Consider the following 23,626-nt stretch of genomic DNA (forward strand, 5'->3'; position numbering starts at 1 on the left):
TCTCCAGAACTTTAAAGGGTGTTTGCCTGCAGGAGGTCAGAACAGCAGCAAGGGCAGCAGGCTATAAATACATCACTCAGATTAGGGAATTCTGAAATTGTGCGGTTTCAATTCAATTTCACTGGGAGCTTTTGTTGAGACTTTTTTTTTTTTTTGGTTAGAATATTCTATTTTTGTTTATTCCAGAACAGTCGTAGCATTTCAGCATCCTCAGTATGAGAAATGAGGTACTGGGGCTTAAAACAATAAGGGGATATTCATGACACCAAACTGCAGGCTCATAATTAAATAAGGCGCTCTGTCTTTCGATGTCTCGTCTATAAGAGAAGAGAAGTTCCTGATCTTCAATCACTCTTTGAAGATAAGAAAACAGGTTTGGGAAGCTCAGCCACCTCTGGGGTTTCAGTTCCTTAAAAAATAAAGTTAAGAGCACTGTGCTCAGGCACACAAATATCTTAAAGTTTGGCTGAAGTGTGATTAAAAGCAGTAGTGAAAAAAATCTTACCTGTCAGAAGTTTTTGGTAAAAACAATATGCAGTTCTTCTGCAAACCAAGAAAGAGGAATTTAGAGGAGTCGAGGGTCTAAGAAAGAAATACTCACGTATTTACCCTTAAATAAATGTGCGCATTTGAAGAATAATGCCTATGTTGTTTTCTTTTCCTCAGCTGGGTGGAGATTTGAACAAATACAAACCAAATAGAATCATAAAATCATGGAATGGTTTGGGTTGGAAGGGACCTCAAAGCCCATCCAGTCCCACCCCTGCCATGGGCAGGGACACCTCCCACTGGATCAGGGGCTCCAAGCCCCATCCAACCTGGCCTGGAACCCCTCCAGGGATGGGGCAGCCACCACTGCTCTGGGCACCCTGTTAAATAGCCCACATGTCCACGAGCAGCCCTGCTGAGTGGGTTTATAATTTAGGAAATATTTTGAATTTAACTAGCAGAAAAGGAGATGAATGTTTTCTCATTTTTGCCTCAGTTAATTTACAGATGGGGCATGTGCCTATTTCTTCACCGAAACATTGACCTTCATCCATGGCAAAGAAAGAAAAATCCTGTCAGAAATAGTTTTGAGCCTGTGATGCCAACCTGGGAAACTCCAGAATTTCATCATAGATTGGGTCAGATTTCGAAAACTTGGCTTTGGCCCCAGTCATTTAGACAGGAGCAGAATCCTTCATTTAAAGCAGATGTGTAGAAGGCTCCAAACGGTGAGATTATCAATGTCAGTATTCTGACAGTACCTGAATTTTTTTTATATGAATAGAGATTAGAATTGGTAATTTATCTGTATATCGCACTATAAGGTTTAGATTTGTGTGCCATTGAAGGAAACCTGTCGTACTATAGTTGCGTTCTGAATGTTATTCCTCTGTCCAAAGCAAACATAATTCTTCCGATCATTAAGACAGTGAAGACTGTGATTATTACAGATGTTCTTAAGTTGCCATACAATTAAAAATGTATTTAGAATGGGTGTGAATGTGTCAGCACTCAGAGTGCAGAAAAGATCTCTTTAAGAATTCCCAAGTGACTGGAGACATATATTTTTAATAGAAGCCTTTACAATTTGCAATCTGCATAAAACTTCAGGCACAGCCATGATACAATGGATCTATGCTTGAAAGAAAAATGCAATTGCAAACTTTAGGTAGTTTCTTTTTAAACATCCCATGTTTAAGGACCAATTTTGTTCTTATTTTTCAATGAGATTGATAGATACAGAACTTGATTAGAGCAAAAGCATAGCCCTCTACATGGGTAGTATGTACAGGTAACGCAGTTAAGGTTATCTGGAGCATCTATTATGCTTTTAATCGTAGAAGAACGCGGCTTGGCCTGTCTGGTGATAGACTGGAAAGAAGAGAACATAAGGAGTTCATTTTGTGGAATTTCCGACCCTCATTTCCATTTTGGCAATATTGAAACTTCTTGGAAATGAGGTGTAAACACCCCCTTTGTCCATCTGTGAACAGCCGGTCCTTTTCATCCCCAGGTATCGATGCGACAGTCTGCACTAAAACTACATTTCCAAGGGAATCATTGAGTCATGGAATGGTTTGGGCTGGAAGGGACCTCAAAGCCAATCCTAGTCCCACCCCTGCCATGGGCAGGGACACCTCCCACTGGATCAGGGGCTCCAAGCCCCATCCAACCTGGCCTGGAACCCTTCCAGGGATGGGGCAGCCACCACTGCTCTGGGCACCCTTAGCCAGTGTTTCCAGGGGCACGTTGGTGGTTTAGCAGATCTTATCTACAACTACATCGCGACCTCAGTCCTCCCCCCTCAGCCTGGGTCACGCCAGCGTGGTGGACGCTGTGCAGAGGGGAGGCAGCAGGGATCTATAGCTTCAGAGGAGAGGAGAAACCGTCAGCAGAGAGCCTTCTCTCCCGGCTCTGCCATGCCGGCAGTTGTGCCAGCGCAGAAACAGCAGCACCAGAAACTGCTGCCAGGCACAGCTTTTCATGGTGCGCTTGAAAAGTTGTGTTCTTGTGCCGCACAGCACAGAAATTACTTTCTTAGTAGTATCTAAGCTACAGAGAGAGTGATAGTGCAGGATGTAATTAAGATTAAGTCTGTAAATCCATTTAAACCAACACTACTTTCAATTCAGCTACAGAATTTGTAGCTTGATAACAGCCTAGATGGTAATTTCTGTGGCTGAAGGTTGGCAGACACTGAAAGAATTTCTTTGAAGATTATCTGAACTGACGAGTTTACCAGAATCTTTTGTGTACTGTTGACACACAGAGACATTGTGCAACATTTTATTGTGTTCTCCAAAGCAAACAGGAGCAGGAGGGGGGAAGCAAGGTGGGTGGGAGGTGGGAGAGACGAGAACATATAAAGGGAAATTGCATGTGCTGCCCTTGTGTTTTTATTTCATGTTTTCCACAAGGTTCATGACTGCAAAATGCAGCTTTTCCTCCTAAGCTGCTTGCTGGCTTCTTGCTGTCGCCAGGCTGGGGCAGTGAACCGGGAGTATTACATCGGAATTACGGAGACAGAGTGGAACTACGTGCCTGGCAATACCAATGTCATCTCCGGACAGCCCTTTGCAGACGAAGAGTAAGTGAAATCTTTTACCCTGCTCCAGCTTCATATTGCAGCACTGTCTGCTTTAGGCACTGGGGACGGACTGAAAACCTGGGGGTGGCAGAGAAATGAGCCGCGTCGGGGACAGGGGATTTGCTGCCACGGGAAATTCTGATTTTTTTCCTGGCTTGCTTGAGAATTACGTTCCAATGCTCTGCTAATTAAAAGCATTGGAATGTCTGCGGTTTGGGTTTGGTTTGTTTTTTTGTGAATTTGTTGCAATTAAATGTTTACTAAGTAGACAATAGGAAAAAAAAAACCTGAATAGCTAACGATGTTTAATTAGAATTGCTCAGAGGGTGCAATTGGGGAGGGGAACACCCTGGTGATGTGAATAATCAGTAAAGAAAACTCAGATATGTAGTTGTAGTCCAGAGGAGGCTACAAGGGTGATGCGAGGGCTGGAGCGCCTCCATATGAGGACAGGCTGAGAGAGTTGGGGTGGTTCAGCCTGGAGAAGAGAAGGCTCCCAGGAGACCTTATAGTGACCTTCCAGTACCTGAAGGGGCTACAAGAAAGCTGAGGAGGGGCTGTTCACAAAGGCGTGTGGGGATGGGACCAGGGGCAATGGGGATAAACTGCAGAGGGGCAGATTTAGACTGGACATAAGGAGGAATTTCTTCACTATGAAAGTGGTGAGGCACTGGAACAGGTTGCCCAGGGAAGTGGTGGCTGCCCCATCCCTGGAGGGGTTCCAGGCCAGGTTGGATGGGGCTTGGAGCCCCTGATCCAGTGGGAGGTGTCTCTGCCCATGGCAGGGGGTTGGAACTGGATGTGCTTTGAGATCCCTTCCAACTCGAACCATTCTGCAACTTCATGATTCTCTGTTTCTTTGTTTCTATGTTAAAAGGCATCTGAGAACTTATTTGGGAGAGGAAACATTTTCCTTCAACCTGGATTTGTTCAGTGCTTTTAAAATGAAGTAGGACTGTACTAAAATAAAAGCAATGAAAAGAGAAACCAGAAATTAGGAACAATCTCAAAAAATGCAGTTCTCAGTCTGTAGAAGAGGGATTAGAAGATTTCCTGCAGTCAGTTTTCCCTAGTGAAAGCCAACGATATCCCAGGCATCATCTGCTGCTTCATCAGGAATGAGGCGAAGCAGTCAATCTCTGTTTATTTCCTCACAAACGGAGTGGCGTGCGAGATGCTGGCGGTGACTCAGCAGGCCGGGCACTCTGCTGGAGGATGGGAGCAGGGTATCTCATCCGAAAACTGCAGAGCACTGTTGTCATACAGCAAATCACCACCGTTCCTAGTGTTTTCACTGCTTTGCTCTGCTCTGTGACAACCTGCCGCGTGTTAAAATAATTCCAGTTCTCCGGTGGTTTGGTGCCTACGATGGAGCTGGTCCCTTTTATTGTGCTTTTTGTTTTCACCTTCTCTGATTCTTCCTCTCCTCCTGAGCCCTTTAACTCTCAGGCTGTACTTGCACAGAGATTGATATTTATCATAGAATCACCAGGTTGGACTCCGAGATCATTGAGTCCAGGCAGGGAAGAGTAGAAAAAGGGAAGAGTGCAGTGTACTTGCTAGAAGGAATACTCTGAAATGGAATGGTAGCTCGTTAAACAGTCCGAGAAAAGCCATAAGGTATTTGCTTCATTTACTTGGTGGCTAAAAAGGTTCATGCAATTCTTCCAGTAATTGTGCCTTTGCAACTAGATTTATGGTCTCAAAATTTCAGGAAGTTCTGAATTGGCATTTTAATTACACTTAGTTCTCTGCTTACCGAGATACAAACAATTCCTTCCCCGCCACGTTCAGCCTTCTGGGAAAGACTTTGCATTTTTGGGCAGCATTAGCCTGCTTAGCGCAGGCTGCTGGGAGGATGACACCAGGCTGGCTCCGTTTCTAGTTACGTAAGATGATGAACTTGGGGCAGTGTTGCCCTATCCGCCAGGATTGCCTTCTCCTGGAGTAGGCTTACTTCCACAGCTCATCCTCCGGAAACGGGCAGGAGGATTTGTTGCTGCAGAGACTCTGGTGTTTGGGCTAACAGCATCAGCCAGCGGTGGCCCTACTGGTTTGAACAGTCAGTGCTGGTGGTTTGTGTCGCTGCTGGAGTTATTGAATAAGAGAACTCTCTTCCCATGAGACGAAAATCTTTAATGAAAGGTACCTGACCGTCAGCACAGGCAAAGGCTGGCTCCAGAGCTGGTCCAGCTGATAGGTGAGAGAGATACGTGCTGGCCCCTCGCCTGTGGCTGCTGGTGCTCAGGCAGCACGTCCACAATAGCGGCACAGTTCAGAGGGACTGATCATGGAATCATAGATTTATTCGGTTTTAAAAGACCTTTGAGATCATCGAGTCCAACTGTCCCTGTCCACTACTAAACCCTGAGCACCTCATCCATTTGTCTGCTAAACCCCTCCATGGATGGGGACTCCACCACCTCCTGCACAGCTTCTGACAGGGCCTGAGAGCCCTTTTCATAAAGAAATTGTTCCCAATGTCTAATCTGAACCTGCCCTGGTGCAACTTGAGGCCATTTCCCTTTGTCCTATCGCTTGTTGGCTGGGAGCAGAGCCCAGCACCCACTTCAACCTCTATTCAGGGAGATGTAGACAGTGGTAAGGTCTCTCCTCAGCCTCCTTTTCCCAAAGCTAAACAACTACCACGGGTCGGAAATAGCATCTCCTTCAGTCTCATTTAATGTTACGCACCAACCTGAATTTTTTATGATTTAATCTCTGTATGGGTTCTTGACTCTGTATGGTAAGAGACGGCCGTATATAGTCATGCACAGCACCACGGAGGCCTGGGCTTTGGTTTAGACCCCACTAATTAACTGTATTCAAATATAAAATGAATGTCTGATGCTACAGATCTGTTTGTGTCTTTTCCTCACAGGAAGGCTGGAGTCTTCCTCGAAAGAGGACCACAAAGAATAGGAAGCACTTACAAGAAGGCTGTCTACACTCAGTACACCAATCATTTGTATGACGAGATAGTTGACAAGCCTTCCTGGCTGGGCTTTTTAGGTCCTATCATTAAAGGAGAAGTTGGAGATTCCATTATTATTCACTTGAAAAACTTTGCTTCCAGAAGCTACTCACTGCATCCACACGGTGTAAGATACACAAAGGAAAATGAAGGTAAGCTTGAGTCCGTTCTGTGCCAGCATTTATCACGAGTCAATCATTCCTCTGCAGGAAAGTGATATTGCCTCATCGAAAAGAAGACTGGTCAAGTAAATAGAGATTTAAAAGAGGACACAATCAATTTAAAATAGCAGCTAAGAAGTATGATAATTTTTTCAAGAGCAAAATACAAAGGTGAAAGTGGAATTCGTAAAGAAGGCAATTTTAGATCATTTCCCCTTCGTACAAGTTTTTATATTTCACCTGAAATGAAAGTCTAAAGGTATACATGAGACGCAGGTATTGAGGATATCTAAAGTAAAAATTGATGCTGTTGTGAAGACAATATTGTTAATATCGATACCTTGCGATTCCAAGTTCTAAATTTGTATATATTGTATATCATAGAGTTATAGAACGGTTTGGGCTGGAAGGGACCTTAAAGCCCATCCAGTCCCACCCTCTGCCATGGGCAGGGACACCTCCCACTGGATCAGGCTGCCCAAGGCCCATCCAACCTGGCCTTGAACCCCTCCAGGGATGGAGCAGCCACAGCTTCCCTGGGCACCCTGGGCCAGGGCCTCCCCACCCTCATGGTGAAGAAATTCCTCCTTATGTCCAGTCTAAATCTGCCCCTCTCCAGTTTATACCCACTGCTCCTCGTCCTATCACTACAAACCTTTGTAAACAGCCCCTCCTCAGCTTTCCTGGAGCCCCTTTGGGTACTGGAAGCTGCTCTAAGGTCTCCTGGAAGCCTTCTCCTGAGCAACCCCTACTCTCTCAGCCTGTCCTCGGGTGGGAGGTGCTCCAGCCTTTGGATTATCCTTGTACCTCACCCCTGTACCCGTTCTGGGACCCAGGAGCATGGCAGGTGCTATCCTGACACCATCTCATGAATGTGTTGTCTTAACGGTGGCTGTGTGGCGTTCTTCAGGTGCTTTTTATCCTGACAACACCAAAGATTTGCAAAAGAAGGACGACGCTGTGGAGCCTGGAGGCCACTACACTTACACATGGGACGTGACGGAAGATCAAGGCCCAGCCAAGGGAGATGCAGACTGCATAACCAGGGTTTACCACTCCCACATAGATGCTCCAAGAGATGTTGCCTCAGGCCTTGTTGGGCCCTTAATAATTTGCAGGAAAGGTAAGTAATCAATCAATAAGTAAGTAAAATTACATATGCAAAGTGATTGATAATGGTTATTGATAAATATCAGCGAAATGACTTACGGGAAGAGGAGAAGACAGTTTTGAAATAGCAGCTTTTTTCTTCTCAGTTGTCTGCCTTTCGTAGTATAGGAAGGAGTTTGATTTTGTGTGTGACAGCAAATACGATTTGCAGAATTCTTGGTCCACAAATCCATGAGAGAGATCGTAATACAAAAGGATGTGTAAGTACTGATATGAGAAACAGTTTTAAGGTAATTTACCACATGCAATATTTGTTCTTGGTAAAGTTACTTTATGGTATCTGTCAAAACTGATTTTTGAGCGTGCCTGTGCGTTTATGTGTACGCTCACACTCGAGAAAAGTGGCAAAACATGAAGTAAGCAGTGAGCAGTCCTGCTGATACTATGCTTAAAACTGGTGAAAAGAGAATATCAGTTGCCAAAGACTTTGAATACGATGCTTTCTTTTTCAGATACGATTAATAATAGCAGCAACGATAAACACTTTGATGCTGAATTTATCCTTATGTTTTCTGTGATGGATGAAAATCTCAGCTGGTATTTAGAAGACAATATCAGGACATACTGCTCTGACCCTTCCAAAGTTGACAAAGATGACGAGGACTTCCAGGAAAGCAATAAAATGCACTGTGAGAAAACATGATATTATGTTACTTGGTATTGATGTGTTGAAGTAGGATTTTTACATGTTGTCTCTTTTAAAGATGAACTGTAGATAGTGTCTTTTTATAAGAAGGCCTTTTTGAGGATTAAGAAAGATCTTTTTAAATTAAAAACAAAAAATTTAAAAGTGATGGCAAGTATTGTACATTCGAACCTTTGGAGTTGTCATGTAAAGTTCTTAGGAGCCAAAACCTTCTTTGCCAATATAATTTCCCAGATGGTCTAAAAAGAGTTGTGTTACTTTGTTCTGTTTCCAAGTCCTGAACTCTGTACTATAATATCACAGTTCAGAAAAATAGGTTTTACGGTAGTGCAACAAAGGAGATGCCTTTGGCTCTGACATGGATTCCAGAATCACAGCAGGAACTGCTCATCCTGCTGGTAGGTGCGGAGGTCATAGAATCATAGAATAGTTTGAGTTAGAAGGGACCTTAAAGCCCATCCACTCCCACCCCTGCCATGGGCAGGGACACCTCCCAGTGGCTCAGGCTGCCCAAGGCCCATCCAACCTCGCCTGGAACCCCTCAAGTGATGGGGCAACCACCACTTCCCTGGGCACCCTGGGCCAGGGCCTCACCACTCTCATGGTGAAGAAATTCCTCCTTATGTCTAATCTAAATCTGCCCCTCTCCATTTTATACCCATTGCCTCTTGTCTTGTCACCGCAAGCCTTTGTGAACAGTTCCTCCTCAGCTTTCTTGTAGCCCCTTCAGGCATTGGAGTCACTAAAGATGAAGTGTTTGTCTGATAAATGGCTCACTTTTGAAGATGCCACTTTGTTTTGAGCCTCTTTCTATGTAGAATAACAGAGCAATGGTTGTACGTTTTGAAGGAACGATCCTAAGATCTGTGAAGGTAACTGAAATAAACAACATTTCTTTCAGCGATCAACGGGTACATGTATGGATACCTCCCAAACCTCACAATGTGTGTGGATGATAAGGTGAAATGGTATCTTTTCGGCATGGGTAATGAAGCTGATATCCATTCAGCCTACTTCCATGGACAGACCTTAATAGAAAGGCATCATCGAGTTGACACCATCAACCTCTTCCCAGCCACCTTTATTGATGCTGTCATGATACCAAGGAGTCCTGGGGAATGGCTGCTCAGCTGCCAAGTGAACGACCACATCGAAGGTACAGAATGAACTCCAGTCATGGGGGGATTCTTTAGCGGACAGTTTATTGCATCCCTTTAGCCATACTCCTGACCTGGTTGTGCCCCAGCCAAGCCCTCTTCTCAAGGCAACCAAACTCTCACAGTAACCAAAATGCCTAGGAGTGCATCGGATGGGCTGGAGCTCAGAGCCACGTAAATCAAGGAAATTATTGTCTGAATAGGAAATTGTTAACAGTTGGCAGCAATTGGCACAGCTGTGCTTCTGCAAGACTCAACTTTAGATAAAGTATAGCACAATATTGGCCTCTTCCCGAAGATAATTAGTCATAAATTTCTGCTTGCCAACAAAAAAAAGTTGGGGCTCATTCCCTGTTTGGGCAAGGGGCACGGGATGGGCAGGATAACTGCGGACAAAGACATGTTCTGAAAAGTGCATTGGCCAATGGGCAGAGATGATCTGCATTTCTCTTCCCTGTATCTTCCTGTATTTCCAGTTAACCAAATGAAATACAAGTTAATTCCGCACTTTCCCATGATTTATATCTCATTTTCCCATGACCTATATCCATATCAGTGATTTACAGAAGTAATTTGTCACAAAATTGGGAAGGAATACAGAGATCAAAATCGTTCTCCAAGATTTGAAAATTCTGATATAGAAAGGAGTGCGTTTAACCTACAAATTCAACCACACGGGATGGAATATAATAAGTTTCGAAAGAGCTGTCGCATCAAAAAGCATCCTGATGTGGTTGAGGCACGCTGGGCAAGAATTAAATCCTACAAATTTGTCTAATCCATAGCTGTAAAAGGGTTCTCTTTGTTATACCATTTGTACCTACAGCGAGGAGATTTACTACCAGCCCTTTCCCACGGGGAGCAGAGACCCGAGAGTGTCACAAGTCACCTCCTGGTTAGATTTAGAGGGAAGACGGGCAGCCTGGTAGCAGCTGGCCCTGAATGAAGCGCTGACTTGGCAGCACTGTTGCCATTCCACCCTTCTCTTCTCTGTTACCACCACATCACTCGCAGCTTTGTGAGGGGAATGCACTTCACCCCACCTGCTGACCCACAGGTTTCTAGATCCCAGCTCAGCTGGCATGCATTTCTTTATACCACTCCCCTTCCTTTCCCTTTGTGATTTGCATATCCACCAACGGGATGGGAATTCTCCAGGGAGAAGAGCTAATGGCAGCAGGAAAGGAGAAAACAAAGTGCGGTTCCTTCTCCCCAGTTTTCTCCACCTCCTCGTTTTCTCTCCAGGTGGCATGCAGGCTCTTTTTAGAGTAGAAGATTGTAGGAAATCCACAACAGATCACAATGAGTGTACAAAGACGAGAGAGTACTTCATTGCTGCTGAAGAGATCATCTGGAATTATGGCCCATCTGCAACAAACCGTTTTACAGGAGAAGAACTAATCGCCGACAGGTAAATTCTTCTCCTTTAAGAAGCTTTACTTTCTAAGCTGAATTGATATAAACATGCACAGCAAGGTGAGCCATATGGTACAACTGACTTTTAAGCAGAATTTCTCATTGTCTTCACCTCTGCTTAAGTATTAATGCCAGGATAAATGTCAGACCAAATTACGTCTATATCCTCACAATCTTACTATAAACTTTGCTGTAATGTTAATAATTTCACTGGGATGGAGATGAATTGGATTATCATGTGCAGGCAGTGACCTGATGATTCAAATTGATTATTCACAGTTAGAGAACAAAGAGACAAATTCATGATCAGCTTCTTAGCTGAGGAAAACCACCCTAACTGTGTCTTAGCTAGTAAACAACTCGCATGAGGTAGCTTTGCCCTTTGCTCTGTGTGTACGTATTTAAGATCCGAATCAATCCACTGAATATATCGATTCCTCGGTCCTCTCATCCGTGAGCTGAAGAATACTCACCTCCTCCACAAGCGACAAGGCACAGTTCCTTGTTTGAACTGTGCTTATAAAGCATCAAAAGGTCCTTTTTGAAAAGAAAAATGTAGACCAGCAAGGGTAAACTCAGTCTTCTCACTTTCTCTTTAGAGGTTCCATACTCTTGGTGTTTGTATCTGCTGTTGTAGATTTATTCAAAGCACAATTTTTAATAAAATGAAGAGTAAATTTTATTTTATGAAGTGTTGACGAGAAATGACTGTTGTCGAGTCTCTAAGCCCACTGGATTTATCAGTGCAGCACAGCAGAGCGTCTTTATTTAAAGAGACATTAGGGAAGGATACGGGATTCCTGCACGTGATTGGGTGGGACTGCATGCAAGTGTGTGGCTACATCACAGAAAGTGACCAACAGACCAACTCGGCACATCACACTTGGAAAATAGAGTAGAGATCCTGACTGCCTTTGTAGAGATGAGCATTATAACTTGAACTGTTTGCGTCTCTCGTGATTTCTTTTACGCAGTGAATCTCAAGTATTTTTTGAACAAAGCGAGACAAGAATTGGTGGCTCTTATAAAAAAGCCATTTACAAAGAATACACAGATGGTTCTTTCACCCAACATAAAGAGAGACTCCCAGAAGAAGAACATCTTGGACTCCTAGGTAAGATATCTAAAATTACTCCATGTCAGAGATTTATGAGAGTAAATTATCGCTCCTGCTGGCCAGCAATGCCTCTTCACCTCTGAGGGAGGGGTTCTCGTCTTTCCCTGCCTCCTGCAGATGCTGCACCTCCAAGAGACAGCCCAGAGTGTAAGAAAGCACTTGAAGGAATGTTGTGGTGATCCCCAACTTGCCTGTGGGCATTTGCCATGGTCTCCAAAGGTCCGGCTCTGACTTGTGGGACCAGGTTAGGCAGGTCCAGCCCTACTTATCACCTGTCTGCTTCTGGCATGCCTCTGGGCTGAGTTTGAGTTTGATGCTCGTGTCTGTAGGTCCCTTTCCTAAGGGAAGAACTGTCCTATGTGTCACTGGGCCTCCATGAGGAATTGGGAATGGAGCAGTCCTGTTGCTGCTGGGCTGCCCTGTGAGTGGCATGGACCTGGTCTGTGGCCCCACGGGTCCAGAAGCGGTTCCCCGTATAATGGGAAAAGCAGCTGTCCTGACACCAAAAATGCTGGCAAATCAAACTCTCCAAGGCTCATCTTGGAGCTTTAGAAGGCAAGCATCCGCTATCAAGCCTGGACAACACGAGGGAGCGATCTCCATCAATCATGGGCAGCAAGACAAGAGCTGGGACAGAATGTATTTCCCACTTATATGCACATGGATAAATTTTCCCAGAAATCATATGCATACTCTATTACTTTCAAAGGTCTAATTTTGATATTATGAACTTCACAACAGTCAAACCTCTTGCTAACTTGGAGCTGGATCCAGCTCTGTCTGACCTTGCATTTGAGATGAGGAAACACTGCAAACAGAGGGAATTTCAGAAGAAGACACATCTGTTCCTCACAGATCAGACTGGACACAAGGCACTATCGTCTTCAAAGAATGAGCAGAGTCTGGAAAAACACTGTTTGAAAGAAAACATACCCTCAGAAGGACATTGTGTCTCACTTGCCAAAATTACAGCTATTTAAATGAAACTTATCTCTAAAAATCAAAGATATTCTGCTTTTTGTGATAGTAATTACTTCTTGCATCAAGCCATTGGCTGCTGTAAGCTTGTCATGGGCTGCCCGTCGCTTGATAGAAACAGCTTGCAATTAAACCTTGCAATTAAACCGTGTGCTCTTTCCTAGGACCTGTTATCAAGGCTGAAGTGGGTGATTGTGTCAAGGTGACCTTCCGGAACAATGCCAGCCGCCCGTTTAGCATTCAGCCCCATGGTGTGAGTTACCGCAAGAGCGACGAGGGGGCATCGTACGGCGCCGCCTCCGGAGGTGCGCCTGTGGGTGGGGATGCGGCCAGAATGGGCTGCCATGCCTGTGGATTAATTAAAGATGGCAAAATAAAACTGTTCTTTTGGCATAATTCCTCATGTTGTCTTCTATAGCAGGTTCTGAATCTCCATCCTCTCACGTGAGTCCTGGTGCCACGTTTACATACGAGTGGAACGTGCCAGAAGACGTGGGTCCCACAGACCAAGATCCAGACTGTTTAACCTGGATTTATTACTCAGCTGTGGATGCGGTCAGAGACAGCAGCTCTGGCCTTGTGGGTCCTCTCTTGGTGTGCAGGAAAGGAGCTCTGCTTCCTTCTGGGAAACAGGTCAGTCAAAGGAGAAAAATGGAAGCATTTGCACAGCTGTAGCTGACTCTGCTTTGCCTGCCTGAATTTGCACTTAGGGTAAATCTCAGCTAGGGTGAGAACAACTAGAAAAAATGTAGAGACTTTAAAGACCAAAACATATGCACATATTCATTTCAGAGGTGGTTCCTGCTGGTAGAGAGTGCGTTAGCAGCAAATACCCAGTCATGGGGCAGAGCTCTGAGGTTATCAGGATGAAGTACTGATGTATGCATCTATGCACAAAGATGAGCCGAGGGCTGCTGTGAGGACAGGCTGAGAGAGTTGGGGTTGTTCAGCCTGGAGAGGAGAAGGCTGTGGGGAGACCTTAGAGCAGCTTCCAGCGCTGAAAGGGGCTCCAGGGAAGCTGGGGAGGGACTTTTTAGAAGGACATGTAGTGATAGGATGAGGGGGAATTGCTTCAGGGAAGAGTTAGATTAGACACTAGGAAGAAATTCTTCACCATGAGGGTGAAGAACCTGGCCCAGGTTTCCCAGAGCAGTGGGGGCTGCCCCATCCCTGGAGGGGTTCCAGGCCAGGTTGGATGGGGCTTGGAGCCCCTGATCCAGTGGGAGGTGTCCCTGCCCATGGATGGGGTGGGACTGGATGGGCTTTAAGGTCCCTTCCAACTCAAAACATTCCATGATTCAGTGATCTATCCTACTTTTTGAACTATGCTCATCGTTACTATGCACGTAGAACTTTTTTCCCTGACATTTTTTGTTCACTCCTTTCTGTTTTCCTCTGTGCTATTTCTTCTCAACAGAAAAATGTGAACATGGAGTTTTTTCTGCTTGCCACAGTATTTGATGAGAATCTGAGCTGGTACTTGGATGACAATATTTTGATGTTTACACTAAATCCTAATAAAATTGACAAAGACGATGAGGACTTCCAAGAGTCTAACAAAATGCACTGTAAGAAAATCATGACTTAGACAAATATTTGTTTCTCCAATAAGGATTTTACTTTTGTGATCTCGTTGGAGCTTGGGGAACTACAGAGCTTTGGTACTGAGCATTCAGCGGTGCCTGTGAGGCCCAGGCTTGGAAAGCTTTGTACAGGAGTAGGGAGAAAAGAGGAGTAACTCAAACTGGAAACCACTTTAGGTTGTCTCTACCGTGTTGCTGGAGGGTCTCGCAGGGTATAAAGCAGGACGGTTTGTGCATCCTGCATGCTTGATGGGTATAAAGCAGTGGAACTTAACAGTTGGTCAAGGCAGCTGCCTCTGTTTGAATAGGAGAAGAGGATATTGAATAGGAGAACAGTCAGAAATTGTTTTTAAATGATGGGTTTTAAAAATAGTTCTATTCTGCTGGAATTCATCACATCAGCAAAATTAGAGAATGAGGTATTTTATTATGGATATTTCTGTCAAAGACATCACGTCACATCCAAAGTGTGTATTATTTAATTGGTATTGCAGACTTCAGTTAATCAAGATGTGTTTTGCTTCCTCAAATCTTCTACAGCCATTAATGGTTACATGTATGGAAATCAGCCTGGTCTTGAGATGTGTAAAGGAAGTGTGGTTTCCTGGCATTTGATGGGCTTGGGGTCAGAAGTCGATATCCACGGGATATACTTTTCAGAAAACACATTCGTAACTAAAGGAACAAGAAGGGACACGGCAAACCTGTTCCCACACACCTTTGTCACAGCTATTATGAAGCCTGATTCAGAAGGTAAATGTCTGTTCTGAAGGTAAATGTAACATCCTGTTACTGGTTTAGTAACTCCCTACTGACAAACATTTTATGCTTTGAGAGAAGCTTTCAATCATTGTTATTTTGATCCTTTGGGTGCTAAAACAGTGTTCATAGAATCATAGAATAGTTTGGGTTGGAAGGGACTTCAAAGCCCATCCAGTTCCACCCCTGCCATGGGCAGGGACACCTCCCACTGGATCAGGGGCTCCATCCAACCTGGCCTGGAACCCCTCCAGGGGTGGGACAGCCACAGCTTCCCTGGGCAACCTGGGCCAGGACCTCACCACTTTCATGGTGAAGAAATTCCTCCTTATGTCCAGTCTAACTCTGCCCCTCTCCAGTTTATCCCCATTGCCCCTCATCCTATCACTCCAAGCCTTTGTGCACAGCCCCTCCTCAGCTTTCTTGTAGCCCCTTCCGGTACTGAAAGGTTAACAGGATGCAAGTTCTTCATGCTAAAGCCTTCATTTTTCTAGCTTCTACATATGCTGAATTTTATTCCAAGAAGTAGCCAACCCTACACTAAAAATTGGAATCTTATATGAGCGATACCCTGTGTCTCAGTCTCCAAATACTACATCAACGCAGGTAACAGGACCTCAAGATTTACCAGTAACTGATTTTGTCCTCTTCTTTTTTTTGATTTTGTACAACCTCCAGGAGTTTTCGAAGTGTCCTGCCTGACGACAGATCATTACACGGGGGGCATGAAACAGAACTACCAAGTGAAGAAGTGCCACTGGTGGAATGTGGATGTATCGATGTATTTGCATGAAAAGACTTACTATATTGCAGCCGTGGAAGTTGAATGGGACTATTCTCCTAACAGGACATGGGAATTTGAGCGGCATCAATACCATGAGGAAAGGTATTTTGGAATATAGAATCATAGAAGGGTTTGGGTTGGAAGGGACCTTGAAGACCACCCAGTTCCAACTCCCTTGCCATGGGCAGGGACACCTCCCACTGGATCAGGGGCTCCAAGCCCCATCCAACCTGGCCTGGAACCCCTCCAGGGATGGGGCAGCCACCACTGCTCTGGGCACCCTGGGCCAGGGCCTCCCCACCCTCACAGCAAAACATTTCTTCCCAAGATCTCAAGGGATAAAATGCAAAAAAAAGGGAAGGAGTGACTCACTTCTCTGGACCTTATCCTCCTCTGAGCACTTCTAGACGTGATTTCTTTGCACGCGTAGTTTGAATGCTCACTTGAATTTGTGGTCCTTCTCCAGTAACATTTCCATGTAACTTTTAGCCAGGATGTTCCAGCACAAACCTTCTGTGGGGCAGCTGCAGGCTTCCAGGAGTCCCGGATAGTGGATGTGCATTTATTATTTACTGATAGTGGTACAGTCTTTGATGCAGACTGCTTAAAATGTTGGGTTGTAGACACAATGGCTACTTTGTCCAGATATTTGATTACTTACAACACGTAACAGGTCTCTCTCTCCCATTTATCTGTACTTTGAGTAAGGTTGATTTTCACACCCCTCAGTTTCATTAGTTTACACAAGATAAGCCTATGACTAAAGCCATTTGCTATGAAGCTTGTTGCCTTGGTGTTTTATTCCCAGTATTTGAATATCCGTGAGAGGGAAATGATTGGATCAATTAATTCATGCCAAGAGGATGAACAATGAACTGATGAATTTCTAGGCGCTCCACCTGTACAACTTCATTTGAAGTTAAAGCAGGAGATTCTATTGACTTAACTGTATTTTCTTCTTTTCTCTCAGGGTTCTCTTTTCTGTCAGAGTTCTAAGCACAAGGAATATGCGTTATGCTGTTATCAGACGTTTCCCCCCCCACTGTCTTCAGCCCCTACGATCTCAGCAGAGGATCAGTCCCTCACATTTCATTTCCACAAGGCACTTAAGCTTTACAAGTTTTGGGCTTCATTTCAGATCTACAGAAGTCACCGAGGGCTCTGCCTTTTGGTATGCAAGTTGCTGGATGACATCCTGCAACGTGAATTACCTGCCAGGTGGAGCACTCGGTATTCTCTCATATAACATATAGGTCTATTTATTGTGGTTTCTTTAACCTTCCAGGTTAAGATGAACCTCCCAGCTTAACACAAATGTTTTCATGTTGACGATACTAAGAGATTACTGTTTCACTGAGTTGGATTTTTGTTTAACGGTGAATTGATAAACCTGCAAAAGATGTTTGAAAATACATGAAGAATTACATGACATATTCTTGTCTCTTTTTTTTTTTTTTCCCCAGCCCTGGCAATCCATTTTTAAATAAAGGAGACAAATTCATTGGCTCAAAATACAGAAAGGTAGTATATCGTGAGTACACTGATCAGACATTCAGTACTCCCAAACCCAGAGCAGAGGAGCAGCAGCATCTGGAAATTCAAGGTAAAGTCATCAAGAAATTCAGTTTTGAAACTGGAAAATGCAGAGGAAAAAACCAAGAAAATACTGTTTGAATAATACTGAGTATGAGGTGGAATGGCTTTAAATTGGAAGGGGAAAGAGTGAGATTAGACATGAGGAAGAAATTCTTGACACTGAGGGTGGGGAGGCCCTGGCCCAGGGTGCCCAGAGCAGTGGTGGCTGCCCCATCCCTGGAGGGGTTCCAGGCCAGGTTGGATGGGGTTTGGAGCCCCTGATCCAGTGGGAGGTGTCCCTGCCCATGGCAGGGGTGGGACTGGATGGGCTTTAGGATCCCTTCCAACTCCAACCAGTCTATGATTCTATGGCCACAAAATGCCTAAACCCAGATGGAGTTGCTACTTTGATCACAGTGCTTTCCTTTCAGAATTACATTGCTTGCTTTACAAGGGAGAAAAACCTTTCTGGTTTGGTGCCCGATCATGGGTCGGTATTTTCAAAGTCAACATAAAACCGGGCAGCAACATCCAAACTGACTTCAAACACACAGTAGGTGCTCGAAGCTTTTCAAACTTAGGTCTAAGTCAGCTCCTCATGCCGGCACATCACAGTGTATGACATTATCCACGTACAGTTTTTAGCTGAATTATAAGCCAATATCATTGTGTATTTGAACCCAACAAACTGTCTCGCCCTCTGCTCTGATCTTTGGTAAAACCAAGTTAATCTTCCTTTCCAATCCAACAGGGCCACTGCTTACGTCAAATATTGGAGATAAAATTAGAATTGTTTTTAAGAACTTGGCTTCCAGACCTTATTCCATACACGCCCACGGAGTGAAAACAGACAGTTCTGTTGTACCCGTAACGAACCCAGGTATGGAAGCATCCTTAGTCATTTCTAGCTGGTAACATCAAGCCGTCTAGCAAGATTCAGCAAGCTTTCACTTTAGGAGAGCATGAAAGACTTTGTTTGGTTTTTACCTCATGTCCTTAAATTTCTGGCGCTGACTTAGACAAATGTTTCTCCCACCCCGCTGGCCCTGCTGACCACTGCTCTGCATCCTGGCCTGTGGCACATCAGTCATTCTTTGGAGCACGGCTGCGCCTTTCATGAAAGCAAACGGATTTGGCTGCGAGGGAGAGAACAGCTCATGCCAGACGTTATTTCAGAAGTTCCTGTATGATCTTTACCAAAGATACGGTTGTTTTTAATCAGTGCAGTAAACTGGACGGTGCCGCCACCCAGAAAAACACATTGGCAAGGAGAGTCAGGGATCCGCAGAAGGGAAATAACACAAAGGCAGGCAGTGCAGGAACTGGGAAGAGGAAGCTTAAGACAAATACAAGCTGGAAATGGAGATAATGGCTGTTTCAGGATGACCTCTTATAGGTCAGCACACAGAAAATGTCCAAAATTCATCAACATCTATTTAATTTAGGTGAAACAAAAACATACATCTGGAAAATCCCAGCGAGATCCAGTCCTGAGACAGGAGATCCTTGCTGCATTGCATGGGCGTACTATTCCACGGTGGACATCGTTAAGGTCTGTTATTGATATCACTTTAACGGGGTCTGTCACGGCTTCGATGCACAGCAAAAGGGAGAGGAGTCTTGACACTTTCTGCTTGATCCAAGCCATTCCCCCACTGCCTACCTTTGAATTTCAATGTCTCTTGAATAATGCCAGAAAGTCAGGGCAGAAGTTGAGAGCCACAGCCACGTTCTTGCTCCCTGGCTCTTCCGCTCTTGGTCTAGATCACCTCGCTCAGGTTTCACTCTTCAAGCTTTATAGCTTGCTCAGTATCTGATCAGTTGTGCGTGGAAAAACAAACGCAAATCTGCCAGTTTTGTACGAGCGCTCGTTAATGTGATTAATAATTTGAATGGAAATTAATGTATTCTTCCCTTCATATCTCTGCCAACACAAATAAAAAAGTGTCAAGAAGTGTATTTTTAATGGAAACCAAGCTCAAAATAGCAAAATCTAAAAGTAACTGGGGGTGGGAGGGAGAGGACTAAGAAATTAAAATGGAATAATTCATTTGTAATAAGAGATGAAAAAGGGGCAGTTACTCTTCATAGTCCATTGAATTTGATCCATATATCCATATATCCATAACCTTGTTCGTCAGACAGTGGCTACCTTGATCCTCAGATCCTGGGAGCTGTAAAAATAGCAAGAGAGGGTTGACGTCTGGCAGTAAAAGTGCTTCTGCTTAGTCACATCTTATAATTCTATGACTTTTCATTTGTAATTTCAGGACACTTACAGTGGATTGATAGGCACGCTTGTTGTGTGCAATAAACATTATTTGCCATCGTTTCATACTAAAAAGAAAGTCCAGTTCGCTCTGCTTTTTATGGTTTTTGATGAAAATGAGTCATGGTACTTGGATGAAAACATTAAAACCTATTCTAAAAACCCACAACTTGTTGACAAAGAGGATGAGGAATTCCTTGAAAGTAATAAAATGCACGGTACGTTTCCCAGTTTAGTTAATGTAACTCTAGAAACTCTATAAAATGAAGGATTTGAAAATACCGCATATAAATCTGGCTTTCTCGTCCCCTCTGCATTTCCAGTTCTAGGGAAGAAGGCCTGAAAAATTTCACTTGAACTATTTTAAAACACTTAATGTCACTGAATGACTTTTCTTTTTTAAAGAAATAGTAAAAAAAAAGGTCCCATGTTGAAATTTCAAGGAAAGAGTAAAACTGAAATTTGAAATTTTGATTTGATTTGATATCAGCAGAAACCTGTTCCGGACTTCTCAGAAAGGCAATGTGCATCCTGAAAGCGTGTCCTGGTAAAGCTTACCCTGTATAAAGCACTGCAGCAAAAGCAGATTTTTAAGAACCACGATATTAGAAATGGTTTAAAGAACATTTCTTTTAACTATGTTAAATGTGGGATGTAATCAGACCCATCCATAATATGTTTTCCAGTTGTTTTGGTTTTAGACACTACTCGATGCCATCACTTTTGCCTGGCATTGGCTTTCAAACCTCGTGTTCTATCAAAGTTTAGAGAGTCACAGTAACACAAAACCTTATTTGTTTTCTCTGTCTTGTTCTTTCCCTCTTTTTAGCCATCAATGGAAAGGTGTTTGGCAATTTGCATGGTCTGACCATGCATGTTGGAGATAAAGTAAGCTGGTATTTGATGGGAATGGGCAATGAAATAGATATTCACACAGCCCACTTCCACGGCCACAGCTTTGACTACAAGGTAAGGGCTCCTTTCCATTCCTTCCTTGCTGAGTTAAGAATGAGAGGCAGATCCAACACGTTAAGCACATTTGTAGTCTGACCGTAAAGTTTTTATGTCCCAAACCTGTATTTGACCAATAAACAAGAGACAGAGACTCTCTGCCAGTAGCATTTGCCGACTGGTAACCTCACCAGTTGCTCTGATAAGGGAACCGTGAATTCTCATGGCTGTAGTTTTGCTTCATGCCTGCTTAATTGCTCGTTTATTAATCTTTTAAGCATGCAGTGGATGCTTCTGGAGCAAAGACATACAGGAGATCATAGAATCAGAATAGTTAGGGTTGGAAGGGACCTTAAAGATCATCCAGTTCCCACCCCGTGCCATGGGCAGGGACACCTCCCACTGGCTCAGGCTGTCCAAGGCCCAATCCAGTCTGGCCTTGAACCTATGATTCGATGACTCTATAATCTTTTAAGCATGCAGTCGATGTACAAAGCGGTGCTTCTGTAGCAAAGACAAACAGGAGATGTCATTGCACTCAACGGTGATTAAAAATTTGGTGGGATTACACAAAAAAGGTAGCTTAAATTACTGCCGTTGCTAACGCCGCACAGTTTAACCACTGTTTCTTTCTGTCCTGAAGCAAACAGGGGTTTACCAGGCAGACGTCTTTGATCTACTCCCTGGGACATTCCAAACCGTAGAAATGACCCCACTGAACCCTGGGACGTGGCTGTTGCACTGTCACGTCACTGACCACATCCACTCGGGCATGGAAGCAACCTACACCGTGCTCCCAAGGGAAAGCAGGAGCTTCTCTACTTTAGGTACGTTCCCTGCGTTTAAAGATGCAGAACGGGTCTCATAGACACGCTAAGTGCACTCAGAACCAGGTGAGGCATCCAGCAATATCTCACAGCTTAGGAGCGATGTCTGGAGCCAGAAGGCTGCGAGCCACCGATGGCACTCGCCTCGGCACTGCTGCTCCAAAACCAGGAGCAGCTGAAGGACCGGCTGTTAACTGCCTGTTGCTTCAGCTTCCCATCAGTGAAATTAAAATGAGAGATGGTTATTTAAAGAGAGTTCCTCACCAGACAGAGTATTTCTGTATCCAAGAAGTGCCAGTAGTTTTAGACTCTCTTCTCAGTCCGCTTTTAAAGCAAAAAGTTGGTTAAAAAAAGGCTGAATTCATCCGTTACAGGACTGAAAAATTACAATAGTGCTTTCTTTAGGACAGGTTTTAGCTTTATAGACACTGTTACCCTGCTTTAGCAATAATACCCAGAGGAAACTCGAATTGTGAAGGGTTTTGAAAGTTCTTCTTTCTACAAAGTTAATGCAGTTTTAAAAGCCACACTTTCCTGTCCTCAAAAGACAAAGCAGAATAGCTCTGCATTGCTCTTAACTGACAGAAAACAAACAGTGAGGACATTTCAATGGGTGCCTGTATGTAAAGATACACAGCTGTGGGGATAGACAGGTGGACCTGTACTGAAAACGGGCTGGAATGCTAAACACAGCCTGGTTCTACTTTATAAACCATTCCGACTTACAGAATACACTCTGCCAAACTTGCACAGACCATAAAAAAGTTGACTTAAGGACACACAGAGAAGTGTTGAAACAGACTTTAACTTGTTGACGCAGCAGGTTGGATCTTTCATCATCAGCCACCTAATGTGCATTGAAATATACCCTTCAGTGCATTTAAAATCTGGTTTGCATCTAACTCACCATGTTTAGAAGGTATTGGGATCCACTGCTCTCATTCTGGAATTTCTTGTCCACGTACATGAACTGTTCTTTCCATGAAATGCCTGTAACAAAAGCTGTTTTCCCCTTTACAGCCCAACGGTTTTTCTTCCCAATCAGCTCAAGGGCAAAGCTACGGCAGGAACGTTAGAATGATGAGAACATTTTATCACAGTGATTCTCTAAGATCTACCTTCAGTGAAGCATTTCTTGAGAAATAACCTCTCCTGGACAATCCATCTCCATGAAGATTTCATTTGGTGGCCCACGGCTAATAAGAGTCAGAGACTGAGACAGCTGAATGGATTTAACAGCTTATAAATGTCTTTTTTTCTGAATTAAAATAGTATCTTACAAGCTAAACATCGACTAGATGATGGCTAATGCATGGTATTTAACTGCTGAGGAACAGGGAAGAGCCAAATGAAATGTACTTTCCTTTTTTTTTTGTTTATGTTTGTACATAATCCTGTGTAACAGCAAAATTTGTTTTAGTTACCTGCTGTCACATTTTACCCATCAGGTAGGGTGGTAGTTGTTGCTTGGAAAACAGGAATGTGTTTATCACTTTATGCATAGGTTTGCATTTAAAATTTATCTACTATCATTTAATTGAAGAGCTGACAAACTGGAGCAATAGTTCCATGATTTCTGTGGAATGATTTTATAATTTTATCCGGTCGACATCTTTCAAGAGAGTGAATTGAACGATGGAATGGCTGAGGGATCACGGCTGCACAAGAAGTTTTTGGTTTTCTGTTATGAAAATAATTACAAGACGAAGTCCTGTTGAAATAAGCCTGATGAAACTCAGGCAGCACAGGGCAAAAATTGGTGACTATTCTGCCCGAGAGCTTTGCTCTGGTGACTCTTAATAGCAGAATTATCTTGCTGTTAGTGATGCAGTGCAGACCGAGGCCAATTAAGCATTTCTTGACAGATGGAAGCAGCGGTGTCAGTGCGTGACTGATGCTGGTCAAAAATGAGAGCCGCAAGAGCAGGTATGGTCGTGCTGCCCAGATGTGTTTTAAGAGCCCAACGCCATCGATGTTAGACCTGTGCCAAACTAGAGGGAAGGATGCGTGGGACAAGAAGGTGAAGCAAAACATTCAGGCCTTACAGCTACCAGAAGAAATGGAAGTCATTTCTTTGTAACAAATCTAAATCACTTTGGCCTTCTTTAAGGTAGAAAGAGACTGCTGAAATCAGGAAAGTAGGTGATTGATTTGGTTTTGATTTTGGATTGATTTTGGTAGCT

General features: G+C 43.9%; 1 protein-coding gene across 2 annotated transcripts; it reads left to right on the forward strand.

Annotated features, from left to right (window-relative positions):
• The first annotated feature begins 2,877 nt into the window (after positions 1-2,877).
• On the forward strand, positions 2,878-23,594 carry CP (ceruloplasmin). 2 transcript variants are annotated; one of them, XM_009567740.2, is made up of 19 exons: positions 2,878-3,076; positions 5,958-6,202; positions 7,122-7,334; positions 7,834-8,010; positions 8,929-9,183; positions 10,430-10,595; positions 11,575-11,714; positions 12,860-13,000; positions 13,114-13,328; positions 14,113-14,263; positions 14,819-15,031; positions 15,716-15,923; positions 17,285-17,424; positions 18,148-18,276; positions 18,842-18,948; positions 19,667-19,883; positions 20,495-20,634; positions 21,260-21,443; positions 22,464-23,594. In XM_009567740.2, exons 1-19 carry the CDS (start codon positions 2,922-2,924, stop codon positions 22,517-22,519), a joined length of 3,252 nt encoding a protein of 1,083 aa, XP_009566035.2. In that variant the 5' UTR covers positions 2,878-2,921; the 3' UTR covers positions 22,520-23,594. The 2 variants fall into 2 exon arrangements, with proteins under 2 accessions (XP_009566035.2, XP_053929887.1); XM_054073912.1 differs by having other exon boundaries at positions 13,117-13,328.
• Positions 23,595-23,626: the final 32 nt, after the last annotated feature.

The sequence above is a fragment of the Cuculus canorus genome, chromosome 9 (assembly GCF_017976375.1).
Source record: "Cuculus canorus isolate bCucCan1 chromosome 9, bCucCan1.pri, whole genome shotgun sequence".
Taxonomy (NCBI): domain Eukaryota; kingdom Metazoa; phylum Chordata; class Aves; order Cuculiformes; family Cuculidae; genus Cuculus; species Cuculus canorus.

Excerpts from the sequence above, each read along its gene's own strand:
- CP (XM_009567740.2), top strand. The coding sequence starts at position 2,922 with ATGCAGCTTTTCCTCCTAAGCTGCTTGCTGGCTTCTTGCTGTCGCCAG. Across the intron at positions 3,077-5,957 it reads CAGCCCTTTGCAGACGAAGA|GAAGGCTGGAGTCTTCCTCG; the intron begins GTAAGTGAAATC and ends TTTTCCTCACAG. Across the intron at positions 13,001-13,113 it reads GTACGGCGCCGCCTCCGGAG|CAGGTTCTGAATCTCCATCC; the intron begins GTGCGCCTGTGG and ends TGTCTTCTATAG.